Below are 14,192 nucleotides of genomic sequence, written 5' to 3'. Positions count from 1 at the left end.
AGTACTTCACATCTCTATAAGGGGTGTTACAGAAAAGTTTCACTCTGAGACCTGGTTTCAAAAGGTGACAGAGCCAGAGTCACTGGTGTCCAGTAAACATGCAACAAAATTATGGTTTACCTGAAGACGTGAGGAGAAACCTGAATCCATGAACTGAAATGCTGGCTACTCCTTACGGGACCTAAATGCACCAAAGGGATTCCTTGATAACATTGAACCTAACTGTAACTATAACTCTCATCTGGAGCATTTGACAAGCCAAACCTGTTCTGGTTCCTAATGGTTGGTTTGTGGTGTAAATACAAAGAAGCCGTCCAGTCTGTCGACGATGTCCTCTGCTTTAGCCCCCCTGGGGAACTCTTGGTTGAGTGAGCACCACATCTCTTCTTCTCACCTCAACCTAACGCCTCTCCCTGTTCCCGTCACTTTCCTGCTTTCCCTCTTTTGTTCTTGTCCAACAGTCTTCAACCCACATTTGAAAACACTCCCCACTCTCTTTCTTGTCCTCATGTGCCTTCCTCTGTGTTTTATGAAGACTCTCCCCCATTCCCCTTTCTGCCTGTCACACTTATTCACTTGTCTCATCTTTTCTCCCCCCACTCACTGGGTGGAGCCCCCCCAATTTAACAGCTTTCTCATTGTTTTGTCAGATCGCCAAATTGGCTATTGTATTTGATCACTCACACACAGTCAAATCCCATAAAATAATTAGGAACATTTAAAGCTAGCAATTAGCACACAAAGATTAGGCCTACCCGGACTTCAGCACAGATGCTGATAATGCTGGATTTTTTCATCTGAGTGGGGGCTGCCATCTGCGAAAGGGGTGGGGCGTAGAGACCTGCATTTAGAAATTGAGTGCCGGCGTGTTACTCTTATGTAATTCCATTATCCCAGACAATTTGCCATAATGTGACAGTGGTGGAATCCACAGATTAGAATGAGTCTAATCCATCATTGGAAAAGACAGACAAACCTGCACACACACACACACCAACACACATAGTATGTCTTCATACTTTATCCATTAAGCCTCTACTTATCTTTCCTGTTTAAAACATGATGGTGCTGAGAGGAGCGAGGGAAAGGAAATAATTTTTTCATTATAAAGAATGTGGAGGAATACAGAAAATTAAGGTGATCTACTTATGTCTACAATTTGGATCAATGAGAAGCATTGTCAGCAAGAGCAACATAGGCTTTCTGAAGGCTGAATACGCCGAGTCAGGGAAATATTCACAAACAAATGACAGGGAATCAGTAAAAAAGCCTTCTAAACCGAGTTAAACATGGGCTACAGCAGCATATGACTGATTACAGCTTGTTGCAATAAGCAATTAATTGCACTATTAATTAAAATGAGCTTGATCATTTCCATTCTGATAATATTTGAACAGTAATTTTGTTTACAGAGACTTCATAATCTATTTCATTTACTGTTCTTGGTTGTTGTGTTAATTTGGGATATGGACAATGTCGCTCAGTTCCAGTGTGAATTGTTCTGTACAAAATTAAAATGTATTAATCTTTGAAACGGTGGACCTGCAATATAATGGCATTATCAATATATTACATGAAAATTGTCTCAGAAAACACAACAATATTATTGTTTATCTTGTAACCCGCAGTTAGTCAATTAAGACTTTTATTTTTGCAGGCCCACTTCCTGTTTTGCCCCAAACTCTTCAACTTATTTAAAGCCCCGCCTCCAGCCAGTTTGAGCTGTTGCTGTTCCGATGTGATTGTGGCTGGCTGTTGGCGTTCTGCTGAACATTTTCACCCTGGAAATTAACCCAAATCTCTGCAACTACTCATTTGATCTCTTGAACTGTTGCCGTTTGTACCTGGGCCGTCACCAAGCTTGCAGTTTGGTACGCCCCACTCTCTGCAAAGGTCTGGGTTTTTTTTTTTTTATGATGGATCAGATCCTCAGATCCTGAGCAACTGATGGCGAGCTAAAAGGACAAGACCTCTAGGACTCTTGAATTGGTTATTTGAATTTATTTGTGTGTTTGTAATTGTTTTGTTTGTTTGTTTCCTCTCCCCCTTATTTTTTTCCTTGTTCCCAAGAAAAATTCAATAATACACTTGCACGAAACACCAACTAAAAGAGTTTCCTTGTGTTTTTCATTCACACCTCAGGCTCCTTAAAGAACTGTTTTCTGATATCGTAGTTAGCTGCCTAGCCCATAACTGTTACAATCTCAATATCAGCCAGCTAAATTTGTTATTGTGACACGTTAAGAAAAGATAGAAAAACATTTTAACCATGTAATACTGATTTTAAAAAGAAACAAAAACAAAAAAAACCACATCATGATCAGAACATTCCTAAATAACATATTGACTAAAGTCAGAGCTCAGCTTCGCAGACATGAGGGGAAAAATCCATTTTGTTTAAAATACAACGCAGATGAAAGCTTGTTGAAATGGCTGATAATAGTGCAGCAGTCAAAGACTAAGGCATCTTCAGACTTCCTGTGATCCCCTCCATTAGTCAGCTTCAAACTTCTCCTAATGGTTTTCCTTTGACCCCAGGGCTGCCAGAGGTGAATACCAAACAGTAAAATACAGCAAACCTAATCTGCAACGACACACAGTTATTCACACAGCAACGAGGTTCAGATGCCAGAAAAGGTTTAATACGATAGAAGCTACTTCACTGGGTGTGTAAACTTATTCCCCAAAAAAAAAAAAAAAAAAGAAAAAACAGACTGGCTGGACACTTGGTCCTACACAGACTATTAGATTAGCGGCGAGTTCAGGTACAAAGTAAAATACTTTTCTTGTTTACGAGTCAGAAAGGGATAAGTGTAGATTATTCCTCCTTGGGCATTGTGTTTCGGGTCGAGAAGTGCCTTTGCAGAAAGGGAGGCCTCGTCTGGGATCTCCAAGCCTGGGTTAGGAACACTGATAAAGATGGGTCCAGGGGTGCTGTGGTGGTGGAGGGGTTAAGCACAACCCACATAGGGAGGCCTTAGTCCTTAACGTGGCCATTGCAGTTTCGATTCCTGGCCTGGTGAACTTTGCCGCATGTCTTCCCTTTCTATCGTTTACCCTACTTTCCTGTCATAGCCTTTTCAAATAAAGGACACTAGTGCCAAAAATACCTTTAAAAAAAAAAAAAAAAAAAAAAAGCTGGGTCCAGCATTGGACAGGTTTTAACAAAAAATTTTAAGAAGCTATGAGGTAACAACTTCTCAGTTCATATCCCTGCCTTCATTAGCTCACATCACAGCAGAGTAACTAACTTGGTTTACCTTAGAGGGACCAGACGTCCCCGATTTCCGGGGACAGTCCCCGTTTTAGGTGGCCTGTCCCCGGCTGAAGCCATCCCCGGAAAAGTCCTCGATTTTAGCCTTTTATAAATGAGAAAAAAAAATTTTCATATAGATCGTTATTACGGTAGCCGGAGACTCCATATGGCAGGGAGTAGAATGCGCTACCAAGCGTGTGGCGCAACAACAGCAGTTACGGTAGCTGCTCGCGCTACTGTTAATGTTACAGAGAAGAAGAGCAGCAGAGCCAACCGCCAATAAAAACCAAGAAGAGCAGAGCGCGCTGCCAGAAAAGACAACAAGCTGGAAGAACAGATGTCGAGTTTTGACCAGCTTCGAAGGAGAGCTGTCCTGTGTTACGGTATGAGTGTGAATCAACGTGTTTTGTTTGGACTGGGCTAATCTTTGTCGCCATAAAGCTTTGGTTCTCGGTAAAATAAAACTAAGCTTTTCTTAAACACCAGACAAGAGCACAATGAACAGCTACAGAAATAGCCAAAGTGAGAGAAATAGCAATAGGATGGTTAAAATAAACTCATTGTAAAGAAAGATGTTTTGTAATTAACTGGTAATCTTGGGGTTGTATTTTCAAAGCTAGATATGACTTTATATATATGAAAGTTTCTCACAAAAAATGGAATCATTCAGTGACAGGAAAACTGAATGAAGAACATGGACTGAAACTGATGAGGATGGAGAGATAATTTTTTCTGTTCGTTTAGCTCCAAACAATATTTTTGCTAAATATGGCATTTTTGACATTTCATCACCTGGTGAAAAAGGTTAATATTTATACTAAGATTTTACTAGGATGAATCCAGCTCCTCATCTCAAAATAACCAAACTCTAAAAGAAAACAAATCTTAAGTTTATTCATTACATTGTAACTTTTCAGTATGTCATATGTCAGTGTTGTGTTCAAGACCACCTAACCCGAGACCAAGACAAGACCAAGACCAGAGTGTATCGAGACCGAGACAAGACCAAGACTTTTAGGGTCCGAGACCAAGTCAAGACCAAGACCGAGGAAAGTCGAGACCGAGTCAAGACCAAGACCAGCGGCCGTGCTACATGACACAATAAAAAGTAAAATATGATCGAAATTGCTTCTCAGAATAATCTGAAAGATCCATATTCCCATAAAAACACCTAGATATTAAATACTTAATACATTTTACCAATATTAAATATTCCATTTCTGTGTTACAATGTGTGATGGTCTCGTGCCATCCCTAAAAACATAACACCCTGGGAATTTGCCCATATTGCTCATATAAGAATCCACCACTGTTGCACCATTAAACATAGCAATTGAGGCAATGCCCTGACGGTAAATAACACTCAACTATGAACACTGACCAAGGAGCAACAAGCAAGAAGTAACCAAACAGAAGGCGCTCATCGTGACTGTTTTCACTCTATCCCAGTACATGAAGCCAGGTAGTCTGACACCATGGCAGACATTACAGCTGCCACTTTGAACAAAAACAAAGAGCAATGTGCATGCTCTGCGTGCTCTTTCGTTCTTGTGTTTTAGTTATTTGTTCATTTAAATATCAACGTACATAATTAAATAATGATGCAGTGTACACAGAGCATTACTAGAACAAAGAACGGGTGTTCTGTCAGGTCAGATCGTCATGCTTAGCACGAACTCACGGTGTTCTGTCAGATCAGCATACGTTGTCAGATAGTCATACGCTTAGCTCAGACATGCATAAGCTGTCATTACCATATGATTTTATTTAATCAGCAACATAGAATCATGACGTAGATCATCATACACTTGGTTATTAACAGTTGTATGGCATCCAGCTGCAGCCAGACCTACTTTAAATACACTTTGAAACCACGACAAGGCATGTATATCTATCTAGTTATCATATTATGTCATATTATAAACAATTTAATGACTTATTTTCGTCATAACTTGTTGCATATGCTGAACTGACAACTCCACTGACGGTCGGACTTCTTAAGGCGCATGCGCTAGCACGGTACTCACTGCATGTATACTAGGAACATAGAATCATGACGTAGATCTGTTATTAACAGTTGTATGGCATCCTGACTTAGCGGTTAAGTGAGTTTTACACGGGCTTGTGTTGTAGCTGACTCCAGCTGCAGCCAGACCTGCTTTAAATACACTTTGCAACCATGACAACACATGTATATCTATATAGTTATCATTGAAAACAATTTAATGACTTATTTTCGTCATAACTTGCTGCATATGGTGAACTGACAACTCCTCTGACGGTCGGACTTCTTAATGCGCATGCGCAGGCATGGTACTCTGCACGTATGCTATTCTGACAGCGTATGGTAATCTGATAGAACAACGGCTCTCAGTGAGTGACACTCCAGTCCTATCTAATAAATAAAGAGCCGTGGAGAAGAATCGACTGTTTCTGAATGTCACATCACTATATTGCAGACTTTTGGACATAGCGTTGTCCTATATATGCGACAAGTCAGTCAACATCTCCGCACAATAATTCAGGCAGTGAGTGACTTTTTTCATCACAAATTCTTATGTGTCTCTGTACAGCTAGCTTTGCTAACATCACGTTAACGGAGCTTACCTTCTTTGAGCTACTTTTCTAAGTGACGAAAATAGTTAGACGTTGTCCCCATCGTCTCTGAAAGGAAGCGCTGCTGAGTTAGCTCTGGCCATCGGATTTCTTACTATTTATGCAGCGCTATTATATTACTGACGATTAGACAAACATTTTCTGCCGCTGAGAGAAAACCACTGCGCATGTCCTGGAGCGCCGCGTGCGAGTGAAAGGTGGGGAGGGAAGAGGGAGGGAGAGAAACACGTAGTTGCTTGGATTTTAATTGGTGCGTTTTGCATCCACTGAAAACAAAGATGTTAACAAATAAACTGGACAGTATGCTGCACGTTTAGTGATATTTTCACAGTTGCGGTCTCGACTGGTCTTGAAATAAAATGCCGAGTCCTCAGAGCCCGAGACCGAGACAAGACCGAGACCAAATGCGGTCGAGTCCGAGACGAGACCGAGACTATCAGAAAACGGTCTTAAGACCGGACTCGAGACCAAGACCGATCTCGAGTACCACAACACTGTCATATGTACATTCTAATATTTTTGGGGAGATTGTGATGATATTATGTCTCTGTTTGAGAATAGTGACAGACTGATAAAACATGAGACAGGAGGAAAATAGTCTGATAAACTAATTGAATGAGGAAAATGGGAAAACTGACAAAGCTGGAGAGAAAGATGAAATATGAACATTTTATTAAGTAATTGTGTCTTATAGGTTGTATTTTAAGTGTTTCTCTTTCTCTTCACCTGTGGTGTTTCTCAGTTTTTCACATATTTTCTGCTGTTATTCTATCCAGACCTCTATACCATGTGGCTGATGGATCTTCAGACCGAGGAGGATTTACAGATCCAGAGATGAGCTCATGTTAGCGGACTTCCTGACCAGAGTTCACTCATCTCAAACACACACAACGTCCTTACATATCAGCTACATAACTTTACACACACAACTGAGTTGGCACTTTTCCCAGAGTGCCAGAGTCTGCACTTAATGTGAATTTTTATTTTCCAGCTCTCATTTTGAGAAACAACCTACACTATTTCAGTTACACTGGATGTAGTGGGATACATCCAGTGAAATTCATGCTCCATTCATGTTGACATGAATGGCTCCATTCAACATTAACATGTGGACAAAGTTGTTGGTACCTTCTGTTAATGACTGAAAAACCCACAGTGGTCATTGAAACAACCTGAAACTGACAAAAATAATAAATGAAAATTTACTGAAAACTAACCAACAAAAATCAGAGATTGTTTTTAATTGATGTTCAACAGAAGAAGAAAATGACAGACCAAGATGACTACAATTGCACAGATTATTCTGAAACTAAAGGTACACAGGACTGGAGCCAATCTCCCTGGCTGCGGCCGCAGGAAGAAAATAGACAAATTCAAGATGGTCACTAAAAGTCCAGAACAATCAAGACCAGAAAGTAAAGGTGAATTCCAAGGTCAAGGAGGTCTTCATGTGAGACCAAGGGGGAAAGCAAATCATAAAAAAGGGAGGCTGGAATTTACCACAAAGGCCTTTGAACAGATGAGACAAAAGGTACATCTGTTCTATGGTCAAAAATGCTACTAAGTTTTAGCTACCATCATTTTAATTGAACAACAATTTAAAAGCAGTGTCTGACTTTAATTAATTTGTCAAGAAACAATTTTTTTTACTACTTTTGTCCGTTTCAAGTTACTTCTGTTACCACTGTGGGCCTTTTGTTCATTAACAGAGGTACCAACTATGTTATTCATGTGTATGCATGCTCACTTACAAAGTATGTACACAATTTCCCCCATATTTCCAGTTTTAGTTTTCTATCGCTGCTATTACTTTTATTATTATTAATAGTAACAGTACTACTGTGTGGAGAGACATGTTCCTGCTTTTATATTTGGTTTTTAATGTTTAAATGTTAATAAATAAGTAAACTTTAACTGTCCCAGTTTCTTCATTTTAGTTTGATAAATTTATTTCTTTGTTCCCGAGTGAGAAATGTCCCCAGATTTAGTCTTGGAAATCTGGTCACCTTAGTTTACCTACTACTGCCAAGACCAGTATTGTGATTCCAGCTTCAGACTGCAACCTCCTCTCTGCTCATCATCACGTAGCCCTGTCATGATCATCAAACCCCATGTTGTTGTTTTAATAACTCTAGTGAATGGGAAGAGATAGAAATATTCACCTGAAAATGAATGTGACCAAAAAGACAGTTTGGTAAACTCAGGATTACAGAGGGTGAGCGCTGCAAAGGGACCCTATGACTGCTACCTGTTGTAGCAGATACTGGTCAGCAAGAGATGGAAGTGAATTAATTATTATGCCTATCATGGACATAATAATCTGGACAACAGTTGTTAAAGAGATGCTCTGCTTTAATCCAGAAATTTTTCACTTTTATTTATTTATTTTTTTTTTTTTTTTTTTACAAAAGTCCTATCTCTGAAGCTGAATTTTTTTTTCTTTTAAAAACAATTTTGGTTACAGATGCTTCAGAGCCCGTTTTAATATTTTTGTTTCGTTTATTCATTTAGACTTTTAAAAATGTTGTCCAGTTTCATGTTGTTAAATTTTCTTCAGAAATTAGGGTGAACCAATAAATCGCAATGCGAGTTCTTATTTTTGGGAGACCTGTGATTGACCAATACTTGCAAGTGAAACCAATCTTATCCACCTCAATAAAGGTCTAAAAATCAACCACTGTCCTCCTGTTCTGCTGTGAGAGAGGTTTGACTGACAGACCCACAAACCAGGTTATGTCCCCACGTTTGCTGTCAACAATAGTTACTCTCTTGCTGTATTTGGCAAGGTTTAAAACCAAATAATTAGCATTGGTCAAAATCGTAATCGACAGGCCAGGTTTTTTTAAAGGTCAGTAATCAGTGATTGGCCAGAAAACTGCAATCGGTGCACCCATAGCAGAAATTCAAGGTGTTTTTTTTTTTTGTTTTTTTTTTATCTTTTAGAGGGTGGTCTTGTATTAATAAACCATTATTATTATATTAGTTGAAAATGGTCTCAGAACAATATTATTGGTTATTGCAATAACTTCTTGAAAATTGTACCGTCCAGTAGAATTTATAATTGAAACTGGCCAAACTTCAGCTACAACTCTGGTTTTTAATCCTTTTGGTCCCGTCCTACCAGGACACAAAAGACCACTCTTTATTTTAACATCATGTGCAACTGGCAGGAAAACTAGCAAGAAAACTTCCTGAAATTCTGATACTGTTGGTCACAATTAGGCCTGTCATAATAAGCAACAAATCAGTTAATTGCATGATAAATTAAAACTAGCTTAATAATTTCCATCTGCAAAATTTATTGTTTTTCCTCATTCTCCCTTCAGTCTGGTTCAACCAGCCTTCTCCCCTCTCCAAGGATGATTTTGTTTACAGAGATTTCATAGTTAATTTTATGTGTTGTTTCTGTTTTTTTTTTGTTTTTTTTGGATGTTTGAAATATTTTAGATGTTACAATGTTCATTAGAATTTAAAGTTAATTAAAGTCTTGCATTATTACGAAACTACCATAAAATTACTTGAAAAAGGTCTCAAAACAGCAATGTTATTGTTTATCACAGTAACATCTGGGACAATTTATCATCTGGCAAATGTTTTTATTATGACGGTTCTATTTCTGATAAAGTGAAACTAGCAAACACTTGTGACTTAATACGTGAATTCATACTCAGACAAAAATGGTTGACAAAATATCCACACAGCCTTAAAGTGTGAAGTATTTAGCTAAGAACATCTGGCTTAGTCTGAACACATCAAATGGAGAGGAAAAGCTGGCTAATTAGTTCTTAGAAAAAGAGGCAGCCCTACGATGACACAGCCATATTAATCAAAGGGCAAACGGGAGTTTGTGAAAGGCGCAGCAGTGATGTCAAGTGCTCCCATGTTCCCCAAAAAACAAGAGAAATAGCCCAGAGCCAAAACACAGAGACTGAGATACGCTAGCTTCCTGCTTCCCTGTGAGCGAGCTCAGCCAGAGTTGTGAGTTGTGTCTTAAGTTATTTGCAGCTGGAAAGACAGCATGGAGGCGAGGAGAGTCAGACAAAAAAGATCGAACTCCATCTACTGCGTTCACCGTGAAGCAGTTACGTGGGTCGCTCCCCTGTTTTGTGTAATGTCAGTCAAGCCACTTATTGTGAAAACCACGGCTTAAAAAAAAAAAAAAAAAGTTAGAGCGGAGGGCTTGTGAACAAAACCACACATGACTCATCTGTCTCTATCAACATGCAACTGGTGATGCGAGTGAGCAGTGGCACAGGCGACTCATCACCAGAAAACATTCCCCAGAGCGGGAGTAGGTGTTGCCATACGCAAGAAGCGAAAGGGAATCCCATTGCGACGCACCCGTGTTTTTGAAGCTTAGTTTCCCATAAGAGAAGGCGCTTTGTGGTGACGTTGCAGAGTCCTACCCTGCATCAGGTTCAGGGGGGAAAACGCCTGGGACATCTAGGGCTGAGTTAAGAATGGAGATAAAGTGTTGAGTGCAATTCTGGGAATTAGACAGGTTTCTCAGCAAAAAAGAAGCTATGAGGGGATAAAAGTAAGAAAAATCCTAGCAAAAGAAGCAGTTATAAGGACTAAAGTTCAAAACTTATTTTTATTCATTGGCATTCAAATTGAGGTCTGGTACTGCAATTTCTGTTGTGATATCATAAAAGAAAAGTTTTATTTGTATAGTTTTTATGTGTCTTTTAAAAACTGATTGAAACTGTACCGCAGTTCTGTACAAAGTGCTATACAAGCAAACTAATATTTATTACCTCAACCTTTTCTTGAATCTTTAACTACCACCTCAGTAAATACTCCCCAAATGAAAATTTCCAACATCCTAATGAACAAAAATCTCCAGAAAAATCCACCAGCATGGCTGTCATTCAGGTCAAACTGACGGCTCCAGAAAAAATCAAACAAAATATTAATTTTCAACAACTTCAAACTCAAATATCTCATACACACTATTCTGCAAAACTTCTTTCAAGGAGCCTGTGGCACACTGTGTTTGACAGCAAATACAGGGCAAAAATAGCCAAACAGGTAATAAGCTTGACCTTTTGGCAAAAAAAGGAGCACAATTGCTTTAGAAACCATTACAAGATATAAGTATAGCTAAATGACTATTTTATACTGCCATCAAAGTAATAAATCACACTTGCTGCACCATTACAATAACCTCCTGTAATCCTACAGGTAGATGCATGCAATGTTTCACACCATGGCGATATGTACAGCTTTCATTCAGCTATTATGAAGTATGGAGCCTCATACTCTAATGTACCAACAATCAAATCCATCCAGCCTACCTACCTAGACGGGTGCACAACGATGCGATTTCCGTCGCCTTCAAAAATCAAAAAACAGGATCCGAACAACGGCCACAATCAACAAGTATCCGCCCATAGACAGAAGCAGGCAGTCGATCAAAGTTGTCATTCCCATGAAGTGCGATGCAAAGCAGCAGCAGTAGCAAGGAGAGTAGGAGGAGGAGAGAAGGAGAGGAAAAAAGAGAGACGCTCAGACAGACGAGAGGAGGTGGAGACGGAGAGAGGGAGACTACGTTACCTTGTGGATGTGCCCTTCCTCACATCGCAGATGCTGCATTTGAAAGCCTCGGCGGTGTTCTTGAAGGTGCACACGCTACAGTCCCAGTAGCCGTCGTCCGCCGTCTGTTTGGCTTGTCTTTTTGGCCTTATAAAAAACAACAACAAAAACAAAAAACTATTAAGGGTCAAGTTGGGTTAACAAATGCCACCAACACGTTTCATTAATTAACAACAGAACAGAAGAAGACTGTGACACACGGGGAGCCCGCTGCTCAATATCCGAGCTGCTCAAAACGGGCACAAAGGTATAGCGTTGTTGTCATTATCACCCCGGGTTCGAGTACCGGCCAGGGAGAGCTCCTTTACGTATCCACACAAAAACGGGCGACTATCCACAGCGTCCAACTGTATCGTCAGCTAGGCTAGCAGTGGGGCTGAGAAGCGCTGCTATATAAAAAAAATTCGGTATCGAAGCTTAGTGGGTCGGTACGCGAAACCGATACCAAACAAAGCCAATTTCGACATTGACCCTCCAAAAGGCTTCGTCGAAACAGAGTAGCGTTACATGGAATGCCCGGCGTCTCCTCGTAAAAATTTCTCTTTGTCTGTTAAGTGACTGGCTCGCAGGGAACGAGAAGCCGCCATAGTGACTGCACTATTCTAGCTAGCTGTGGCATACCCAACTGAAAAGGGGGAGAAACGATTTCTGCGTGAGAGAAACGCATCCAAATCTCGATCCCAGAACGCACAAACCCGAACCTAAACCGACCGAGGGCGGTCGCATTACCTGGTAGGGCTCTTTTTGTCGCCCATGGTGACGAATAATCCTTGAAAATGAGAAGAAAGGGGGGCCTTCCTTTAATTGTCAGTGAGTGAAGTAGAATCCAGATAGAGCCGCTGCTGAAGCTGTTGGCAGACAGGCTCCACTCAGCGCTGGCTCGAGGCACGGCATAGCGACTGACTGCACGTGGTCATGTGACCAGGTACTGGCCAATCAGCGGGCGCAGAGGTTTAAAAGTCTAGATAGATATTTAGTATCTATTTTAATAACTACTAGAGATATTTGACACTTCTTTCCCCAACTCATACGCTTATCGCCAGCAGACACCGAGCTGCAATTTAGATATTGTTCATAATCCTTGCAAGTAAATCAAATGTTTGTCACAACTGAATAGAGGGGATTTAAAAGTCCAAAGAAGAAGGCGAGACTATTAAAACGAAGCAAAAAATAATAGGTAATATACAGAAAGGTAAAGAAAGATCATGTCAAAAGGGCAACTGTAAAACAGACATATCATTCAAACTGAAGCAGGTGCACCAGGAAGCTACGTATGAATAATACCTTACCTTTTGGGTCTCTGACCTCAGCTGTTAAATGTCACTTCTCTCTCTGCCACTTGTTGAAACCGACAGCTTTCAAATTCCCCCATAACGCATCTTCAGAACATGATCAGCATGTTTGTCATCACACAATTACAACCAAATGATTGCAGATCATTTGGTAAATTATTTTTTACTTTCCTACTCTGTTTAAAGGGAGGTTTCAACTGTTTTGACCAGATTTTTAAGTGTTTTGAGAACTTCAACTTTTTCATGTATCCATTTAACTTTTTCACATGTTACAACTACAAACCTCAAAGGACTTTGTGGAAATTTAATATGATAAACTAAGGCAAGCTGATGCATTGTTGTTATAAGTACAAGGTAAATGATGTGGCATTTCACATTTTTACAAAGTAGTTATAAAAGTATGGTGTGCATTTGTATTCATCCTAGTATTCTGTATACAATCAGTTGCAACCAGCTGAGCATTTACTCGGGGTGGCAAGAACAAGAACCAAGGACAGAACTACTGAAATGGAGAGTTACAAGGCTTTTTTTTTTTTTTTTTTTTTTTTGCTGTATCTTCACATTTCTTGTCCGTCTTTCTGGAGTTATCCAACTCCACACAATAAAAATAATGATGTTTCAACAACTAGTTCCAGAAACTCACAAACCAGAGTTAAAGGGAAACAATGAGTTCCTTCTCTAAGAAAGAGAACTAATTTTTCAGGTCTTTTGGAGTATGTTCCAGACTTTACTCTGAATGAGCTGCAGAGATCCACATGAAGCCATTGAGAATGTGTAGCAATATTATATTTTTACTGATCCTCTATCCGGTCTGAATGAATGAGCTTTCTCCAATTTTGTGAAGAAAAAATGAGCAGAAATGTCTTCAAAACTGTGAAAAGTTCAAAGAATATGACTGGTTGCACTGTAGCTGTATGTTGCAGTGCAACTCCATTATAGTCTAGAATTGTGGTCTGCCTGTAATTTTAACAATGGGAGCAGAGAAAGTGAACAAGTTTATTCAGTCCATGTTGGTCACTCTTCCAAAAATTGAACTAACATTAACAGCCATCTTGTTCACATCCGCACTGGCAGGAGTATTTTCCTGTAAGCTACATAGCGTTGTCCTGGTGCATTGCATAAGCCATGGCCATGTTGGAAAAATTTATAATTTTACCAACATTAGGTAAAATCTTAAATTTCAACAGAGTCCACACCTCCAGGAAGCAATCGTTTCTCAATAACCAAGAGCCCAGATCATTTAGACAAAGCAAATACGGTAGAGCAAAAGGCTAGCTTTTAATCAGGCTAACAATAAATACCAGATGGAGTTAATTTGTATTCACTGGAAAAGCTCTTGAATATTTTATGTTTTTTTTTTTATTTTCTAAGAAAGAACAACTAATCTGAGCATATTGTTTAAATCACAGGTGGTAAAGGGAAGATAGGTGTGT

General features: G+C 39.6%; 1 protein-coding gene across 4 annotated transcripts in view; it reads right to left on the bottom strand.

The window, feature by feature from the left end:
• rybpb (RING1 and YY1 binding protein b) overlaps positions 1-12,398 on the bottom strand; it is a 51,748-nt gene extending 39,350 nt beyond the window's left edge. The window contains exons 1-3 of one of the 4 annotated variants that reach the window (XM_088005931.1): positions 12,197-12,398; positions 11,429-11,554; positions 3,261-3,359 (exon numbers count right to left, since the gene is read on the bottom strand). In XM_088005931.1, the coding sequence (XP_087862057.1) occupies positions 3,261-3,359; positions 11,429-11,554; positions 12,197-12,222 (251 nt within the window). In that variant the 5' untranslated portion in view covers positions 12,223-12,398. The remainder of the gene's footprint in view (positions 1-3,260; positions 3,360-11,428; positions 11,555-12,196) is intronic. The other 3 variants (XM_088005932.1, XM_088005933.1, XM_088005934.1) reach the window with 3 other exon arrangements.
• Positions 12,399-14,192: the final 1,794 nt, after the last annotated feature.

Source organism: Poecilia mexicana, unplaced genomic scaffold (genome assembly GCF_051168715.1).
Source record: "Poecilia mexicana isolate PSO_F unplaced genomic scaffold, ASM5116871v1 scaffold_5, whole genome shotgun sequence".
NCBI lineage: Eukaryota > Metazoa > Chordata > Actinopteri > Cyprinodontiformes > Poeciliidae > Poecilia > Poecilia mexicana.
Note: the sequence above shows the minus strand (reverse complement) of the source record. Positions and strands in the feature narration are given on the sequence as shown.